The 21236-nt window shown below is 33.6% G+C and overlaps 1 protein-coding gene across 32 annotated transcripts in view; it reads left to right on the top strand.

Annotated features, from left to right (window-relative positions):
• LRRFIP2 (LRR binding FLII interacting protein 2) overlaps nt 1-21236 on the top strand; it is a 54906-nt gene that overhangs the window by 17461 nt on the left and 16209 nt on the right. For 6 of the 32 annotated variants that reach the window (XM_068674983.1, XM_068674984.1, XM_068674976.1 and 3 more), the window contains exons 3-16: nt 1185-1271; nt 2299-2349; nt 5106-5159; nt 6816-6881; nt 9191-9253; nt 10885-10959; nt 11428-11475; nt 11561-11605; nt 12962-13009; nt 13112-13168; nt 16392-16499; nt 18915-18959; nt 19681-19785; nt 20252-20323. In XM_068674983.1, the coding sequence (XP_068531084.1) occupies nt 1185-1271; nt 2299-2349; nt 5106-5159; nt 6816-6881; nt 9191-9253; nt 10885-10959; nt 11428-11475; nt 11561-11605; nt 12962-13009; nt 13112-13168; nt 16392-16499; nt 18915-18959; nt 19681-19785; nt 20252-20323 (924 nt within the window). The remainder of the gene's footprint in view (nt 1-1184; nt 1272-2298; nt 2350-5105; nt 5160-6815; nt 6882-9190; nt 9254-10884; nt 10960-11427; nt 11476-11560; nt 11606-12961; nt 13010-13111; nt 13169-16391; nt 16500-18914; nt 18960-19680; nt 19786-20251; nt 20324-21236) is intronic. The other 26 variants (XM_068674990.1, XM_068674992.1, XM_068674981.1 and 23 more) reach the window with 19 other exon arrangements.

The following is a 21236-nucleotide window of genomic DNA, read 5'->3' as shown; positions in this document are numbered from 1 at the left end:
TTGTAATTAACACTAAATAGACAACTGAAATTTTTGGTGGCAAACCTGTTGTCAGTGATTTAATGTTTCAAAAAAAAGTGAAAATTTTCATCAATGCATCATTTGATCACTAAAATTCAAAATTGAGAAACTTGATCTTGTGTTTTCCTCAACTTCTAGCTTTATGTCAAAATCTTTTTTGCATCTTGTAATTAAGAAATTACATTTGAAGTAGTATTTAGGGTCTGAAACCAATGTGTTTTGTTTTTTTGGTTGAGGCTGGATAGAGAGGGAGGAAATCCATTGTTGTATCTGGCAATAACCAGGTTTCACAAGCAGTTCATCAGATCTAAGAGCTGTTTCTCACTGAACATTGGGAGCATTCACTGCTGTTTATCTTTCTTTGTGGAGTCTGGTGTTCATAAGATCGTTCTGCAAGCCAATTCAGTCCACTAGCACAGCTGAAAACTAATGTTGTGGGTATGCATTTGTTTTCTGCTGTGGTAATTAAATTGGCTTACTGCAGATTTTAAGTTGTAGAGCTGTCTGTGGAAGGTGTTGGGGAATGTAAGCCCCTAAATGAAAAGTTAGGGAAATTCCATTTCAGTGAATGGTTAAGTCAGTTCTTCAGAAATTGTAAACGTGCATTTGTCTGTCTTATTTTGCCCAATAAATGGTTTGATTTTATGATTGCTATTATAAGTAATTCCACCTCCAATTGCTGCTTGCCTTTTGAAATTATTCCCATGAGAGTAGAGCTTTTAAATACGACAAGAACAGTAATGGTTGTTTAAAATCTGTTTTGATTCTTCCTTTTTTTTTTTTTGTTTGAATGTCTTTCTGTGGCTCCAGATACTACATATACTTATGTGCTTGCTTAAATAGGATGCACAGGCAAAGATCTCTTCAAGTCTGCAAGGCCTACATTATTCTCTAGATTTAGTGGTGATAATATTTCTGAACTTAGTTCTTCTACCGTTGTGTAACTCTTGACTACATCTTTATGGATGTGAGACTTTACATTTTTAAACATTTAGTTATGTATGCTTTCTGAAATATCATTCTGAGAACTCTATTTTGTCGACTACAAATGTATTGTGATTTTACAATGTTAACGTATTTTTGTGAAGATGTTGTTAAATTGAATGCTCAAACTTACACACACAATGTGTTACAAACTTTGAATTATTCCAATTTACTTGTAGGCAGAAGCCAGACTTGCAGCAAAACGGGCAGCTAGAGCAGAAGCAAGAGATATACGTATGAGAGAGCTGGAGCGACAGCAAAAAGAGGTAGTGTAAATTCTCAGGAATTGCTACAAACCTGTTCTAAAATTCTTTAATTTTATTTTTATTTTTTTTTACTTGCTTGAGTTTTGTCTTTCAGGACAATTCAGCTTTGTACTGGGATTTTCAACATCTGGCAGCTCTTAGCTCAATATCTATAGTTTTTCCTAAGTTTAATATCTAATGTTAAGTTTATTATTGTCTGGATTTGAATTGCTACATTTGTGTCTGAGTCAACTGGTGACATTTTTGTGCTTTTATAAGGACCTTTACTTAATGCGCTTTGGCAGTTTTTATCTGTTGCTGTGCAAAAGATACATTGTAAGTGTGGGTAACAGGTAGCACATAATGAATACACCTGACTGTACTTAAAATGTACACTGAATAACGTATAGGGTAAAGAACCATGAAAAAGAGTTAAAGAATTATTTTTGCTTGTTGTTTGTTATTTATGGTACATTTAGTAATTGGATAATTTGAACGTGTGACTTTAGATATGCAGTTTTCCTTCTATTTTTTTCCTCTGATTATACCCAGAACATTCACAATAAACGGCTTTTGTTAGGACCTTCATTTAAAACAACTTAGTAGAATTGGGATATTTACACACAGTTGTTTTGCTTCACACATTTTTTTCCCTTTTTTTTTGTTTTTGTTTTTCAATAAAAAGGCATTTTTTGAGGGGGAACAAAATTGAAAAAGCAGATTTTCAGCAGTGTTTGCAGTTGATTCAGATTCTATGTGGCGTGCAGAAGATTCAGAATTTATTAGTTATTCTAATTATTCAAATTGTGTAAATGATGCTTGTTTTTTTTTTTTTTTTTTCCTGTGGGTAATAAATACAACTTATAAAATGTTTTGCTTTGGTTATTCTATACCTTGTTTTCTAATACCTGATACTATAGTGAATATTACATGGAAATTAATGTATATTTTTCTGAATTTTTGATTTAGGAATCTCATGTGGTGACTGAACTATTTTGTAAATGGCTTGTTGGTTTTTTTTTTTTTTTTTTTTTTATATATTCTGTAGTTTTCTCAGCATTCATATGATAGAAAATGGGCTCATATCCAGAAATGGATGGTAGGCTAAAACCACCTCTTGTGCATGTTTTTGCCACTCAAGGAACTAACAGGATTTGGAGGACGTAATTCACTAATGGTTTGCAGTGTGTCATTTCAAACTGTTTTTTACTACTGAAAAAAAATGCACAAATTAAGTATTGGTGTGGATTTGCAGGGTGCTTTATGGAAGCAAAAGGCAAACTGAAATGAGAGGTTTTACTTGAAATGAAATGCTTTTTGTTTCCACCATGTGTTGGCTTCAGTTTATTAATTATTTTATTTAAAATGAAATTACTTCAGTTTCAGTCTATGTAAACAGATAATTTTGGGGCTTTGTGGCTTTTTTTTCTTTTTCTTTTTCTTGGCAGACTTGCATTTATTTGTCTCTCTTTGAGTAACGTTGCAAATGCTAATTTTTTTCACTGATAAGTCACTTCTATGACTTATAAAATCTGTTTTTCAACAATTTGTTTAAAAAGAAAAAAAGCCCCTTTAATCACTTTCATCCTTTTGCTCATTGTCCTTTGTTTCCTCTAAGTAGGAAAGTATATAAATAGTTGAGTTACAGTTTTACAAAACAGTTTATACTAGTTTAATCTGATATCTCTTTAAAGAGTTCTTTTCAAAGACTTCATGTGCCTTGTAAAAAAGAGTTTTGCTGGGAGCTTGTGTGTTTATTTAGTTGTTTTCTAATGTGGTGCTCACTGTGAATGATTTAAATCAAGAAGATTTAAGACATCCCACAAGTAAAGTTCAAATAGTTAAAACTGCCATGACAGTTAATTGGCACTTCTGTTGAAAAATCCTGGAACTGCCATTACAATCTTAATTGCAAAAGTTGTGCTTACCTGATATTGCCTCTTTGCATAGCTGACATTTGTACATATTAGTTTTCATGTCACTTAACAGAAACCTTTGTGGTTCTTTATATCTCTTGGTGGAATGCACATTTGAATTCTCTCCCCACCCCTGAAAAGCAAAATCTCCTCCGTGAGCAATCTCAATTCAAAATTAATGCCACCTTCTTCCTGCACTTGGAGGAGGTACTTCTGCTACTGGAAGATTCCAAGCAAATGTGAATTCTTTTCCTAGGTCAGGAGATCTAGCCTCTCTTAAATGAAGTGCATATTTCGAACTTAAATTCTTAGAAATCTAGCTTAGAAATGCTGTTGTTTGCAATATATACTGTGCTACTTTATGCTTTGGCTCCAATATGCTGAACACTTAACGCTGGCTTTCTGTTTTCTGATTGTCTATCAGAAAAGAAGGAAGAGACTTTTCACTACCTTAGGTAACTGTGTACAGAAAATTGTAGCAAAATCTCAGGTTTTACATTACCAAAATATAGTTATATATAACTGGGGGAAAGACAAGTGTTACACAGGCAACTAAGAATAATCTTAACTAAGAAGCAAGCTGTCTGCTTGCAAGCTGTAAAAATTAGTAACGTATACTTGTTCATTCAGTGATCTGACTGATGCATTCAAAAGTTACATAGTAAAAATGTTCACTTTAAACCTTAAAGTATGCACTTTACAGAGGACTAAAACATCATTATGAAATGTCCCTCTTCTTTATGCACCCCTTGTGCAAGGATGGAGTAATAAAATGATGCAAAATTCTTTTATTGCCAAGAATTAGCTAGGCTTTTTGAGTAGTTCCACAATAACATTAAACATGATAATATATTCAGTAACAAGATAGGAAGTAATCATGTGACCATAAGTAGTGTGAAAGCCAGTTACAGGCTTAGATGACCATTGCTGGCTTGGGGGCTGATTTTTTTTGTCTCTGAAGATAAATGACTTTCAATCTTCAGAATAGTTTGACATACTGAAAATGATAGAAAATGAGTTGTTTGAGGAAAGATCGTAGTTACGGAGCCCTGTTCTGGTTTTCAAATGTGATGCTTTAAAATTATTTTAAAAATGTGTATGTATTGAAACTAAAAATTTGAGAAGCTTATGGAAGCTGAAGCATTTTAATGCTTACTTTAAAATTTATTCTATTTTTGTTCAACTTCTCATGTATTCCCTTGTTTGAGACAAAATTAACATTTCCTGATCTTCAACCAGAATAAGAGAGATTAAGGTGCCTTAAGTACATGCTGCTGTCCTCCCCTCTCACCCCCCCCCCTAATTTTAAAAGTTGGTTCATCATTTTCCCCTGTTGTATATAGACTACATACAGAACTTAAAATTGATCAGTTTGCTTAAGAAGCTTTGTTCTGATAATAAGGGAGAATATCACAGAATGGTAGGTGTTGGAAGGGACCTGAAGAGATCATCGGGTCCACCCCCCAGATATCAGGAATATCTGAAGTATGTATCAGGAAATTAACAAGGATCATCTCTATTAGGGCTAAAATACCTTTGTAAAATGTTAACAAATGTAATGTAAGACTTTTAATATATAGGGTTTTTTATTATTATTTTGACTTTAACTTCCTTAAAAGTCTTGTACTATTTTTCTTTGTTAATAAAGTACTCAGAAGAAAGTTTGTCTACTGAATATTAATTGATTTTATTAACCTCCCTTATTTTCACCTCCTAACATATGTACTGTGTTGGTACACTTACCAAAACTAGGTGAAATCACAGTTCTTCTGACTTCTCTGACTTGAGTGAGTTCACTTGCCACAGTGTATTATTCAAAATAATACATGGCATTAAAAGTGCTAACAGCATGTTGCTCACCTTTGCTTGCTACTACTTTGGTGATTTCTTTTTTTTTTTTCTTTTTCCATGAAATAACTCTGCATTTCTTCTTTCTCAGGAAGATTCAGAGAGGGCCAGGTATTCTCACCGGTCCAGTCGACATTCATATTTGGTTTGTGTCCAAACTGTATATTTTTCCCTTTCCATTGTGCCCTTTAAAAACTGTTTTATTTGGGTTTTGTGTTAATTTTACCAGGGAGTAGATGATGCTTTGTCTTCTAAGTATTAATAGTTTTAGGGGTCAGTATTTTAAGTTATGTGTAATGTTAAACTTCATTTGGCATTTTATTTCCATCAATTGCAACAAGGCAGTTTACATATTTGTATGCATTTAAATCCTTGCATTTAAAAAGAATCTTAATTTCAATTCATTCTATTCAGTCATTTCAATTCTTTAACTATGTTAATACAATAAATAACTTGAACGTTTTTCTATTTATGATTATATTTTCATGGCTGAAAATAATTGAGTAGGCTTTGGAAACTGCTTAGAAATACACATGGTTCAACGATGAGTTATTTGGAATAACTTATATTTAATGACAGTTTTTGTCATCTTTTAGTGTTAGTCTAACACAATGTAAAAAAAAAAAAAAAAAAGTAATCTGTATAATTGTATTCGCTTAGGCTTCATATATTACCAGTTAGTAAGAATTGATTGTCTTGTCTTACATGGTAGAATTCTGAAATTCCTACAGAAATTGTTAATCATCTCTGAGGTTACTACTACACATCAAATCTCATGGTTGGATGTGAAGCTGCTATTAACAATAAAGCACTAGTCTAGTTTAGATAACGGTGGTCTAATAGGAAAAAATCTTTCCTGTTTTCCCTGTCTCAGAAGTTCTGCAAACAGGCAAATTTTATTTAATAAAGTAAATATTATTACTGGTGACTCAGTATTAGTGCCACGCAGAATTAGTGCCACTTACTGAAGATGGGTAATGCTAGTTTGTAGTTTCAGCTTTCATTCCAAATGATGCTTGTGGCCATCTGCTCACTGTTTTGTGAGCAGAAGTGTTTTATTTGTACTTCAAGTATTACTGTTTTTCTATAGTATTAGTGAGAGAAAGAGAAGGAGTATCTTAAGATACAGTTTAAAGAAGAGTTTAGAATGATGTAGGAGTTTATTTCTTTGAGAATATGGGAATTTATAATTTGTTAGTTGCAAAAACTTACCTGAGTGATGCACATTATTCCCAATCGCTGCTAATAAAAATATTCATTGTATTGTATAGGCTTTCCTATTTCCTCTTTAGGTCATTATATGGTGCTAAAGAATGGTTGTATTGAGGTTTCGTAAACGTTTTCCTGTTTTCAATTGATCTGCCTAGAATGAGGTTGGCATTGATTTTCATATAGAGGCCCAGCAGGGGAACAAATTACTAAAAAAAACGGGCTGGTTTTCTATATTTTGGAAGGTGAAATAAACTGTTTCTGTTTGATTCAAAAAGAAAAATAATAGCCACTTCTGCAAAAAAAAATTGCTTCTGCAATTTTTCACAGAGGTATTTTCACCAGATAAATCTTCCAAAATATCTGGTGTAAACCACTTTGCAAGCAGTGATTGATTTACAGGAAAAATAACATAGCCTATACAATATGAAGGTGCTTACAAACTTTGAAATGTTACAGGTTTACTCAGATCTGCTCTTATCTTGGTTCAGTTAACATTAAAAATATGTGAAGATGGAGAGTAATTAGCAGTTACCATTAGAGCTTCTTTTAATGTTTTTATGTATTGATGTATTTTGATTTCATTCTTAAGAGTCCTTTGGATATAAGTGGGTCTCACAGGAGCAGGACAAGTACCTCCAGAAGGAGAGATCTTGTGGTGTGTAGCCTGGAATGAGCATGCTTTGATGTGTTCATGTTCTAACATTTTCTGTGTCTACTTACCAAAGCAATAGTTTGGTGAAAGCATGCTTTCACAAGGAAAACAGCATTTATCGGACTGCTGCAATGACTGATGTAATCAAGCACTTTCTCTGTGATAGCAGAGAAAAGGGCTTAAAGAAAGCCTCAGCTTGAAATTTTCAGGGAGTTAACATCTTCTGATGTCCCCAAAAGGGAAGTAAAATGAAATGACAAAGGTTGAACATCAGCCTTGGTAGGTATAAAGGTGTGGCTAAAATTTCTGTCAGGAAGCCTTTTTTTCTAAATTTATATTGCTATACTAATCATATCTTTAAGACTGAAATGTGACCAAAAATTCTACTTTTTCAGAAATCTATATTTGTGTATACTTTGTGGTAGTTTAGGCAATTTATCAATGAATATTCAAATGCAAGTTAAAATATTCGTTAGTAAACTGTTGGGCTGTTAGTGCTTTACAGTTAAGTAAAGGTGTAAGTTAAGTGTTGTGATGATAATGATTAGATTAGTATGATCTGTCTCCATTCTCTGATAGCAAGGGTACTCATTTATAGGCAATAATTACAAATTTTAAAAAAATAAAGTTGGTTAAAATGGATATAGAATCTTGTGGTCCTGTATGGTAATGCTTCCAGCAACCCAGAAGGTTCCACAGGCTGTAAATTGTATGAATGAATACGTAATATTAAGTTATGTACTTATGTGAATATTACATATATAATAATACTCTGGTTTGTGCATTACTTACAGTCAGAATAACTGAATTATACCTGTGAAATTGTGATTGAACTGGAAAAAACAAGCTTACTTTGCAATGTTTATGGATTTTTTTACTTTCATGTTTTTAAAATGTTGTTGAGTGACAATAGACATGGGGACGCTGACTAATTTCTTATTACAAAGCTATTTTCATGAAATACCCTTGAGTTCCACATTCCCAGATCCAGCTAGTAGTGGTGATGCTGAGGATGTAATCCTAACAGGCAGACACACAGAACAGGTGTGCAACATGTGCCTGTTTATTTTGCATTGCTTGTTTATAGGCTGATGACAGATCAGCAAGGACAGGATAACTCAGCATTCACCTGACCACGAAAGGCCTCATCCCATTCCCCTTTTTCTGGCTGACCAAGATGAAAGAAAGTCTGTTATTGAGAAATATACGCAATGTGGGCTGGCCTCACTCTGTCTGTCCACTAACAGCCCTGGGCCTTCATACACAGCCTTGCACCTAGAAAGGGAGTTGGAAATGGAAGAAGACAGACTAAATGGGCCTGATGATCATGCAGAGGGTGTGGCTAGACAAGGACAGTTGCCAGAAGTGTGTTCTGTGCACAGGCAGACCCTTTTATCCCTGTTTTATCCCACTATCCTCCTCCTTCACACTTGTTCCTTCTGAAAACACCTTTATCCTTCCCTTTTCTCACCCGATCCCCAGGTCATATTTCTTTGCATCCCATAATGCTTTCCATGCCTGTGGGCTGTAACCTCCCTCAGTCTTTGAGGTGCTCCAAAGAGCCCCCAAATCCTCATGGGTTCCCCACTTGAACTGTGGGGCTGACTGATGGTCTTAGAGGCTTCTTTGCCTGTTTGCATGTGAGACTTTCATCACCCAACAAATGCTGCCTCAGTTTAATGTAATCTACCAAATCAGATTTTGATTAATTATTTAAAATGCCATTACCAAAACCACATGAAGTATTTCAGACAACGTACTGACGTCCAAAATCATCTCACTTTTCACAAGTTCACTAGTTTGTATACCTTTACTTTAAAACAAAACAAGACAAACTCCTTATCATTAGGAGGTCGTATTACAGTGCATCACATTCTTGTTGGTGCCAAGTAAGATTCGTATGCATCTCTAAACAAAGACAAGCACCAAGTACCACTAAAAGGAGTGCGTAAGCAGTTTAAAAAGCTGAATTTGCTTAAACAGCATTGTCATCTGAATTAGCTGCAAAGAAGCAAACATAGTACAATGCTTAAAATAGTCTGTAATGTAAAACCAATAGATTAAAAATGCTTAACCATTTTTCTGAAAGGCTTAAGCAAAGCCTGTCTTCTTCAAAGATGAAGGATGGTTGTAATTTCACTTACCATCTTTTCATACAGCGATAGAAGTAAGGTGTGTTACTCTGGTCAAGTAGTTAGAATTTTCTTTGGTGTTTTCATTGCAGGTGATAAATACCTTAGAGTCAAACATAAGATTTTATGTTTGAAGATGATGTTATTTAGTGGTATTAATTCTCTAAATTTTATTCTTAGAGTCATGCTTACAGTGAATGTTATAGTACGAAGAAAACTGCTTATTCCCGTAAAGATTTCTTGGTTGGTTTTCTGCTATAATATTACCAACACACTAACTGTGTGGGGTTCCGTACTAATACAGGGCATGGATGACTTTATTAGCTTGCTGGCATGCATATGGCTTTTCAGGGAAAAAAAGAAACCTGTAGTATTGACGAGATTCTGACCTGAAGTTGAGCGTTTGAAGCTGCGGTCATATCAGTGGAATTACAGCTGAATATAAATACTGTTCTACGAGGGGCCTGTAGAAGGGTCTTTTCAAATTTAGAAGTCGTACCTCTTTGGATTATGGTTTATTCAGTCACAATGAAGATAGGTGTTTTTTGTTTGTTTGTTTACCGAAAGTTGCGCCAGGGGAGTTTTAGGTTGGATCTTAGGAAGAACTTCTTTACCGAAAGGGTTGTTAGACATTGGAACAGGCTGCCCAGGGAAGTGGTTGAGTCACCATCCCTGGAAGTCTTTAAAAGACGTTTAGATGTAGAGCTTAGGGATATGGTTTAGTAGGGACTGTTAGTGTTAGGTCAGAGGTTGGACTCGATGATCTTGAGGTCTCTTCCAACCTCGAAATTCTGTGATTCTGTGATTCTGTTTACACTTTGACCACTACTAGCTAGAGGGAGTTTAAATGTAGATGTGAATTAAAGTAGATGGTATTTCCCCTAAACTTTGACATTGTCCCAGTGAGGTTTTGAAAAAGAAAGACGTGGAATATTGTGATCTTCTGAAAGCTATTATACAAAATACAGTATATAATATAAATTAATGTAGTGCCAAGAAATGAAATATTTTAGATACTGTTTTTCAGACGGAATTGACACTGATAAAAGTGGTATTGGCTTCAGGTGTCAGGGGAGTTAGAGCAGCAGTGGATGCTTGCGTTGAGACAAGGCTGAAATAATTTTTATATTTCATTTTAGTTACTTGTATTACAGCATTTTTCTGTATACTTTTAAGGTGCAATTTCAAACAAATATTTTTCCTTTACTCTTAGTTCTTAAATAAATGTATAATATAGATCTTTCTGCCTCCTTGGGATACAAAGCACTACTTTCTTGAAGTGCTTTTAAAGCACCACATTGTACCACATCAAATTTCTCCTTGCATGTACTTATATATACTGACTGTGTGGGGAGTGTCTGAAAACAACAGAAATAAGCCAGAATTTTTAAGCCAGTTTAACAGAAATAAGCCAGGACTGCTAGGCTTAAGAATTTGTGCTTGGTATCAAGAACAGTGTTAGGATTCAGACTAATGCTGAAGAATCATGAAATGTGATTCTTAGGAATTTTTCTTCCCCCCACATTCTTGTTCAGGATGGTATCTAATGGAAAGAAGATCAAGCAAACAATTGTACTAATTATTAGTGAGTTAGCTGTATTTTTTTTTTATTATTATTTCATGCTGTACTGGGCATGTTGTAGACAAAGTTTTAGTGTTTTCTTATTTGTTAGGGAGGTAATAAGACTATTTACTACTTTAGGCAAGACATTAACAATACAGAATATGCTGACATACAGAAAAAAATTACAATGTTCTGTACATGTTCTGGGCTCGGGAATGTTTGGGGAATGTTGAGATGGAATTTTAATTCACAGGATCTTTAGATGTGACCTTTGTTCTGTTCTTTTTATTTTTATTTTTTTCTTCCACAGAGTGGACTTTACCACGATCAAAGAAATTATAGCAGCCTTAGATATAATAAACCTGTTCCTTCGTATCATACTCGGGTCTGTCTTATCTTCCTATATACATTTGTTAATACATAAAATATATGAAGCCTATTAAAAATTTAGCACCACCATACTACTTCATTCTGCATTACAGTAAATGATAAATTAACAGTCTGGTGAGATAGGTAGCATCTCCCAGCAACTGCAACTACTTTCATGGTCAGGTTTAAGTAAGTATCTAAAGGAAATTGATGTGTCTTTTGAAAGCTACTGAATTTCATATAACTTTCTTCAAATCTTTTGATAAAAATTCTAGCCTGTTCTTATTAGTGTTTTACATCATGCTTTCAAAGATAATGGATTTTCTTGGAATCTTTTTCTACGCTTTTCTTAAAGCTTTTCTCTATTATAGCTATGAAATTTAATACTTCAATCTTAAGAACTTTTGATGAATGCAGAGCAATAGATAAAAAACATTTACTGTACAGAGAAAAAGTTTCTTTTTTTCTATTCTTCACATTACAGTCATCTTCCCTGTACAGTGATCCAGTGGCAACAACTAGGAATTACAGGGTTAGTACAACATGATAGAATATTTTTCTTCTCTTCAGATATTTTAATGGCCCTCAGAAATTTAAATTAACACTTTTCTTTATAGGTGTCTTCTTCTGTAAACACTGGTTTGATAAGAAGTATCAGTTTGGTTCGTAAGCGCCATTTGCATGGTTGCCTTAAATTTGTATTGTATGGCCGTGTGGCTTGACAATATTAAATGTGCATTCATTTCATGTTTTTAAATACATGCAGCTTGTGTGTCTCATTTTTGGGAGGCATCAGTTTAAGGTTCTTAACATTGCTAGATTGCCTCTTTATTTTGGTAACTGATGTTTTAATGGTATTTTTTACAGATGTTCATAAAGTTTATGAATAATATAGTGATGTTCAAGAACACTGGCCTTAGAACAAGTTAATCCAAGCATGCTAAACAACAACTGCATGTGTAATAAAAAATACCTAGCATTTGAATGGGGAAAATCATAATCATGAAATTACAGAAATTTGTGGTAAATACACTTCACATACTTTCAAATAAGATGCCATATTCAAATTTCATAACCATACAAAAATGTAATAGGATGAAAACCTAACCTACAGCAGCTAGAAATGCTGTAAGAATGCCTAAGATAACTCTATAAAACCCCTATTGAAAAGTTGATGTGAAACTATGCCTTTTGCTGCTACAGTAATTCAAATCTAACTTATACTGCCATCTAGAGAAATTCTAAAGCTGTGTAAGAAAACAGTCAAGTATTTTTATATAATATTTTTATGTAGTTAGGTCCTACTTTGCACTTAGATTGCAAGTAGAGATCATTTACATTCTGATTTTGTGCATGTTTTTGATAAAACATTAGAGGATCCAGAGGGAGAATGAGACCATTATAATTGCTATTGCGTATAATTCTTTACTGTTGGAGATCCCTTCAAAGGTAGGGAGAAAGCATCATGAGACTATAAATTTTTATTTAATCTGGTGCCCAGAGCTTCCTTTTTTTTTTTTACGTTTTCCTTTTTCCTTTACGTAGGATATTTACTATATCCTACGTAAACAGATTTCAGCCTTGCACCTTGAAACTTTTTTTTTTTCCTCAGGAGAACATGTGTGGGTTAACAAAGTCAAATTGATGACTGTACAATAAAACTTCCATTCCCAAGGTGGTTGGCAACTTCTAAAGGCTTCAGAATAGCAAGAAACATATTTCACTTTAAATATTTTTCTTCTGAAAGTATCTTTCTTTAAAAATTGTTTGGCCATTTTTCAGGGAAATTTAGATTTATGTTGGGAAACAGACATCCCTGTTAGTGGGAGGAAACTGCTGGAAATTTTAAAAACTCTTATTCATCCTTTTGAAAAGTTAAAATGTTAACTGGAAAATGCGTAGATGGGATAAGGTAATAAGAATGAAGTTTCATTGCTCAATATATTACAGTGCATAAGTGTGTGACAATTATTTCTCAGACAGACTATAAATGGTACTTCATTCCCTCTGTTTCTCAGGCGTCTTTGTGTGGTGATGGATTGCATAGCTCATATAGTTCTCGCACTGTAAGTGTTACAGGCTTTTAGTTCCTTCCTTTCAAAATCTTTGTTTTCTGGAGACAAAAATCAATGAAAATTATGAACATTTCCATCATAACTTCTCTTTAGCCATCTGAATACAGTTGGTATTCTTCAAGAGCAAGCTCAATTCGAAGTAGTCCAGTGGTGAGCATTACTTTTGCATGTTTTGCTGAATGCCTTGATACTAACACACAATGATTGAGTATTTACACTGTGGATCATTTTTATTGATGAACACGTAGACTTGATATTCACTTTGCATCAAAAAATGTCACGTGTCAGATGTACTTTTAGCAAGATACAAACATTTAGCAGTAAGATAGTAAAGTATAGAAGCAATAAAAAAGTTCCCATTCTTATCATCTCTCACAAATGTAAGAAGTACCTGCTTGATTTTTCTGATGATTGGTACTCAAAAATGAGAAAAAACTGTTCTGGATCTGTATTGTGTTAATACTGTCATTCCAAAGATGCTTTTTTTTCATGCTGCAAACTGATTGTAAATAGTTGCACCATGTTTCTGCACCAGAACAACTGTATTGGTTTTGTTAGTGCAGCAGCTCATTTGTTGTTCTACGTTTATGTTTATTTTATGTTTAAGAAGAGATTTAAGAAGAGATTGGACTGTGCACTTAGTCACATGGTCTGAACTTTTGGGTAGACCTGTGCAGTGTCAAGAGTTGGACTTGATGATCCTTAAGGGTCCCTACCAACTCAGGATATTCTATGATTCTATGATTTCTAAAAAAAGTGTTCAGTTATGAGTTAAGCTGAAATGTTCAGTCCTGTTTTCATTTTTCACATATTCTCAACAATGTTACAGAGAAAGAATAAAAACAGATCTGTCAGAAACTGTTTTTTCAGCTACAACAGACCTCCAAGTGAATTTTTAAAGGCATGGGGAGAAAGGGAATTTTGCCGTTTCCTTATGGAGCTCCAAAATGTAGGAGGTGTTACCATCCAATTCTGAAGTCTCTTGAACTGTGAACATAGTATTTGTCCCAATTAAGTTTCTGATAAGTTTCTTAAGACAAGTACTCCTTAGTCACTATTGAGATAAATTTATTAAAATACATATTTTATACATATGTAGGAATTTATATTATCAGATCTCAATATGTTTGTGATATTGTTAGTGCCAGGATACACTAGTGAAGGTTTAATAGGGTCCAAAATATCTATTTAACAGTTGAATGAAATAACTCTGAAAGGACTATATTAAGCAGACCAAGTAAAAATGTTATTCATAATGTAAGCATCGTTTTCTGTACTTCTGTTAATATTTTGGTTTCATTTGTGTGTTGCATTGGAAATCAACACACTACTCATTGTAAATCAAAAAGGAAAATGGGACATAACTTGAAATCAAAGTAGAAAACAATGTTGGAAAATTACGAATCCATGGTGCCTCTGCATCTTAAAACCAGCATTAGTTTTGATAGACTGGTCAAGAAAGAGAGAAGTGTGCCTGCTTCTGAGGCCAGTTTACTAGCTGACATTACTGGCATTACATTCTGAGAGGGGATACATCAATAAAGAAACCTTCACCCCGTGGGGTGGTAATTTCTGTAGTTCCTTCTAAGGCTTTTGAAGGTATGTTTTAGGCAGTCAACGGTAATGAATTAAATCTGTAATGAAAACAAAACTCTTGGGGTAATATTTGAGGAGGATCTGAGCAAATTGCAAATTTCCTTTTGCATTGGCTGCCATTAAGATTTGAACATTGCCCACTGAATTTTATCACAAATCTAAGTGTGTTTTGTTCCATTATATTCTTCTATTACAGATTGTATGATAGAAAATAAATGTATTAGCCCCTTGATTAGGGTTTTAGTCTTTTTTTTAATTTTTTTTGCATTATTATTATTTTTTAACGTAAGCCATATTTGATGCTTCAGCGTTCTAGCATAACTGTTCCCCTTAAAACAAACAACAACAAAAACTGAAACCTCAGAAAACTTCATTTCTGTTCAGAAAAATTGTGCGGAAATACCTGTTTTTTTAAGCTTGTGTAAGTCATTCATTTTATCCTGTTTTTTTTTGAATGCTTTAATTAAAACTTCACTTTTTTCCCATACTGAACAGATTTTTCATTCATGTTATACAAGTTCCTTATGCAAAATAGGCAAGCACTTGTTTTAGTAAAACATTAATTATTTTATATAATATAAATTATGGATTTAATATTGCTATAATTATTAAAATGCATAAATATATTTTAATCCTTATGGTGTACAGATGAAGGAATAGAGAAAACTGAATCCTCTGATCATGGCATGCAAGTGTGGATAGCGATTTGGGTTGCATACTGTCCTTCGAATTTTTTTCTAGTTCCTTAATTATTTTAAGGTAGCTGTTTGCTGAATTTACTGTAGGCATAATTTGAGATGTAGGTGTTGATCAACCAACTATTTCATATGTAACCGGTCCCATTTGCTTAAAAGACATCTCACTTTCTTTTAATCAGAATGAGATGAGGCTACATCAATTACATATATGAAGTACAAAGTTCCAAATTATTTTTTAAATGGTGAAAATGAGATGAAGACTAATTTCAAGATGTTCATTAAAAGATTTTCTTTCATGTGTATACTTTAATGTCCACAGTAATGTGCTTAACACGCGTAACATACTTTTAGTATGATATTTTGCTTTAATTCCTATGGCAATTGTAATGATTGTAGTATGTTTAGGTATATCTTGCCTTTTTTACAACAAGTGTTGTGTAGCATTAGAATTTTTTCCTCTCTTTTTTTAGGTGCCTGACATATAGCTTTGGGGAAGAAGTTTATCTCCCTTTGTAAAGCCTCTTAAAGTTATGAATGAGAGAAATCCCAGATTAGATTGATAGTAGTGTGGTGACAGGGATTTAAAGAAAAATCATTTGTTGGGAGTGTTTTTCTATTTCTTGATTTCTTATGATATCACCTGCTTTTATCATGTACAAACTTTATTTTTTAAATAAATGTAGTTTATGTAGGTTGTTTGGCATTATTAATCCAAAACCTTTTTTATATCTGATTGTATTTTTTATGACTCCAAACAAGGAAAATGAATTGGTAATAAATGCTCATTAGCTTTACTTCTACATACTATTCATGTTTACTATTTGATAATTTCAGGTGTTTAAAAATTATGTATATACTGACCAAAGTATTCATAATGTGTGGCATGTGCTTTATTCGTATGGAAACATTCTAGATAAAATAAAATTTAGAAGAAATGGATATTTAACAGTTGTTAGAAATGCAGGAATAAATTGCAGTAATTACATTGATTTACTATCTTTTTAAATATGTTTTTGTTCATTCTGTATTCTGTGATACCATCTTCAGTTCTCTCTCAACCTTCTCCTTATCTTTTGAAGTCCTCTGATATTTCTGATCAAAGTGAAACTGCTGCTGATTATTTTAGTCGTTCCAACCGCAGGGGAAGCATTGTTTCTGATGCAGATGATGTCCAAGTTTTGAATAGTGTGAGTGCAATGCTTGTTGTTATACTGTGGTGAACACAGCAAACTTACTAACCATGGATTTTCTTTTCGTACTTCAAATGAGTAAATGCTGTAAAAGAATTTGGAGATATTTAATGGCACATAGGTTTGTTGAATGATTGGGGCTTGTTTCAAACTAGTGGCTGTCTTTTGTATAAAAATGTCTGGAGTCTGAATTTTTAAAAAGTATTTTTGTCTTTGCATGCTGCTTTATCTTAAGGAGATTTTGCCTGTTGCTAGAAGCATGTGACAAGTGCTAACACTTCACGTTTTTAATGTGTGATAATCTTAAGCATCTCTTCACTGTGAATTATTTTTTTTTCTTCTGGAAATTCACTATATAAAGTTAACAATGTCTAGACTTGTATGATGTTTTGGAATAGTTTTGTTCGGTTTAGTGACAAAAATAGATACTTAGAGGTGTGCTGTAGTTACTGTGTTTTAGTATTCAATCATCCATGATGAAACTTTGTCAAGATTCCTTAATGTAGCACTCAATGCTCCAATAAAAAAAACAACGGGGGGGGGGGGGGGGAGGAGAGGGATTTTTCATCACAGGAAAATTGTGATGGCAATTTTCCCGTGCATTTGTTTAATCTGAGCATCATTAATGACAAACCTAGCTGCTTTTTCTTTATTGTAACTACTAGTTTTAAAAATTTTTGTTACTTGTAGTCGGATTTTTTGTGCTTAACAGTGGAAAAAATAGGGGAATTTCTGTTCATCATGTCTTCGAAATAGTGGTCAGGGCCAGCATATGCTGTAAGAGGAAAGACTGGGAGAACTGGACTTGTTTAGCTGGGCAGAGGGGAGGCTACGTAGTGATGTACAGCAGCTCCCAATGCTTCTGAGCTGTGCCAAGCGGCACTGCACAAGGTTGCTGTTCCTAGGGAGGTTCACACTAAACTGGAAGAATCTCTACAAGGATGTAACTGCTGCTATCACGGGTGACACCAAGGCTGGAGACTCCATCCTCCTAGGCTCCTAGCTAGTGGAAGCTAGCTAGGTAACAGCATGGCTCACCTGGATTTATGTCCACAGCCATTCTTCTTTGAATGGGAGGCTGGACCAGCTAACTGCTACTGTACCCTTAAAATCACTATTTCTTAATTCCACTTTTAGATGATTTAATATTCTTATAGTGCTGGATAACTTGCAGTAATGTGCAAAATGTATCTCTATATATGCTCCAAGTATGACAGACCAGCCATTTTTCCAATTTAAATTAGAGCTTTTATTTTCTTCCTAATAAAACTGCTTTTCTCAAGCTAATACTCTGCTGAGAGAAAATATGCAGGCAGACACTGGCAATTACGCTGTCTTCTCAGTTGTTTTTTATCATTGTTATAACATAAATGTAATTTAGAATTTGCATATTCAATGTCATTTACATACTCTTAATGTAAATGTAGAATATGATAATGTTCTAAGTTTTTCCAAATGGATACTTGAGATCTGTTGGATTTTTTGTGTCATTTTTACCGACACAGAGGTGACAAGTGTTTGCAAATAAAAATTGCAGGTGTCGTTGGAGATGATGAATTTGCTATGGAAATGCATTGTTGACCTGTAGAAACCATAACAGAAAGAAATAGATCTCACAGAGTACTATTTGTTTCTGCTGTGATTATAGCAGACTTCCACATGTGTTGCCATGGGTCTGGGACTAAAGTATGTTTTTGGAGAAACAAGATTTGAGAAAGATCATGCTTTTAGGAAATATATCAACATGTTGTGGTCTTCATTTAGTTTTACCTAGTTTGATTCATAGAAATGTTGAAAATATGCAATGCAAATTTGGATTGTCAAAGGTTCCTAAATGTAAATTGAGGTTTAATTTATTCTTCTGCTCAGGCTTCAGTTCAAGAAATATGAATTGAAATTATTTAGTAATTCAGAGCTTTCACCTGAATTGTTGTTGCCCTGATGTAATTTGTCGTTTTACCAACGAGTGTGAAGTAAGAAATGTGTTTTCTAATAACTAGGTTATTCACGCTGGTATCACTGATTGTCTGAAGTGCACTTGCATGAAACTTCATGTTTGTTATGCCACCAAGTGTTGTAGTCACTACTATGTTCAAATTTAAAGTAGTGATACTTGTTCTGATGTTCAGTACTTTAACCTTAATAATGACTTTCTGGAAGATGTTGTAAAAAAAGTTTCTGGCTTTTTCTTTACAAGCACTCATTTATTTTGCAATAAAGGTAAAAACTGTTTTGAGGCTGTATATTTTTCACCATATTTTGATGTATGTTAACTTCTGGAATTTTTTTCTTTTATTGTTTCACTTCATGTTCTTAAATATTTCACAATATCTCTGAACAGAAGAAGATAGTGCTTCTGTAGTCTGTCATTGTGAAAGGTGCATTGTAATCTTTTTCCCTTTTCTATTTCAGCTGGAAGAAAAAAGTGAAAAATCACATTCAGAAATTTTTTCAAGGGTAAGAAGTTTGAAATTAAAATTTTAAAAATAAAATCTAAAATACTCTTATTCTTTTGCTTACTTCTAGCAAGTATTGGTTTCTTGCAGAATTCCTTTTCTGGGAGAAATATTCAGAGGGAAAGGTAGTATTTTAAGATACTAGGGCTATGAAACATTCTGAATCCTGTTGGCAGTAATAATTTTAGCAGTGTTTTCCCAGCACTGACAGCCTCCTTGTGAACACTTAAAAACAGAAAACTGGAAATTAAGTTCAAATATTTAAATAACTCGTAAGTCCTCTAGTTGTTTTTTTTTTTTTTTTCTGTGCTGCTACATTCTGGGAAGTGGTTTAGTCACCATCCCTGGAGGTCTTGAAAAGACATTTAGATGTCTTAGTGATATGGTTTAGTGGATGACTTTGTTAGTGTTAGATCAGAGGTTGGACTCGATGATCTTGGAGGTCTCTTCCAACCTAAATGATTCTGTGATAATCTCTGTGTTCCTATTCTGTGTAAGTTGCTCATATACCAGGTGATGGCAAACAGAAACCTTTGTTTCACCAGGAAGTAGCATAAGTTTTAGAAAATATTCAGAGGAAAATACTGTCTCTAATATAATATTAAGAAACAGATGAAATGAGAAAATTTATTAATGATTGTAAAGGAATTTAAAAAAGAGTAATGTCAAGTATATCAGAAATCCCAGTGTTGTACCTGATACGTTGTTTTCCCTTCTTTAAGCCATCATCTCGCAATTCAATTCCTCTGAGTGGCAACTCTTCTAGGAGAGGAAGTGGAGATACAAGCAGTTTGCTGGATCCTGATGCCTCCCTCAGTGAATTACGGGTAAACAGCATTTTCAGAGAATTTGAAGCTAGTTAAAGATTGTATTTGGGGTTATGAGGAATTCACTTTGTTACAAAAGTGTTTCTTAATAGTAAGAAAAAGTTACGAGAATGTAACTTTCGCAACAAAACATTTTTATTTATTGCATTATTTATTTTATTTTATTGCATTTGTTATGTTCTAATTATTTATGATGCTGACAGTTTAGGTTATTTTAAATACAGGAATTTATGTCGATTTGAAATTACTGTGTCCTATTTGAGATCTGTTTTAATTCTTGTGGCTTGGATTCGATGACATAAACAAAATCTTAATTTCCACCTAGATTTTGTGAATTAAATAGTTTCTGTAAATTATGGCAGGCTTTGGCATTTGACAGAATTTCATATAAACCCTTTAATGCTCTTTCAGCTGTAAATTATTTCCCCATACTTCTTATGCAATGGTTCATTCCTATGTCCTGCAGGATATCTATGATCTTAAGGACCAGATACACGATGTAGAAGGGAGATACATGCAGGGACTTAAAGAACTAAAGGTATCAGGGCTTTTCCCCAGCATGCATTCTGTATGGGTGTTTGGGGGTAATGGGATATCCAGTGAGATATCACTGGTTCCACTAACTATATATGGCTTTACTAACAAGATATTTTAATTTCCTTAAAGCATGTACCTAACATTTAATGCATAGAGAGCATCAGATTAAGTTTGACATATAGGTAAAGATACTAAGTATACTATCTCAATATATGTTCAAAATTATTATTTGATTTATGTTAAAAATAGTATTGACTTCTATATTTTAGCAGGTATTTTGTGGCAAGGTTATGAGAGGTTTAATCTATTTTTTCAAGTGTTTTGTTAGTAAATAAGTATCTATTCCAAGTAATTGGTATATATTGAATGTGGAAGATAGAAAAAAGATGTAGTTATGACAAAGAACTTAAGAATTAGTTTTCCAGTATTCAGTAAGTAATACATTTTATAAATCAAAACCGACGTAATACTCTTGAAAGATGTGCAGGCATATTGTTTGGAGAAGAAGGTTATTTTTCATCAGATCATTTGTAGTGTGCCATTAAGAAATTATATTTATATATAGAAAAATAAAGTTTTTGATGCTTGTGGTTTGCAATTTCAGTTATCCTTCTCCAAATAGGTTGGTATTTTCAGTATTAGGTTAATTAAATTTGTCTCTATTTTGGCTTGTTTAAGCAAGTATGTTTTTCTTATGTAAATTTGCAGTTTATTTACAGTTTACAGTTAATCTAAAGTATGATTGGTTTCCTCCCTTCTGCCCTGAAGGGAAACTGAATACAGCAACTTGCGTGGCTTATAATACCATTTTTCAATATATTTATTCTATTCTCTTTCCTGTTATCTAATTGTGAATGGTTCTATATAAAAGTAAAGAACTCTTGACATACTTGTTTTATATCCATACAGAGAAA

Source organism: Anas acuta, chromosome 2 (assembly GCF_963932015.1).
Source record: "Anas acuta chromosome 2, bAnaAcu1.1, whole genome shotgun sequence".
Taxonomy (NCBI): domain Eukaryota; kingdom Metazoa; phylum Chordata; class Aves; order Anseriformes; family Anatidae; genus Anas; species Anas acuta.
Note: the sequence above shows the minus strand (reverse complement) of the source record. Positions and strands in the feature narration are given on the sequence as shown.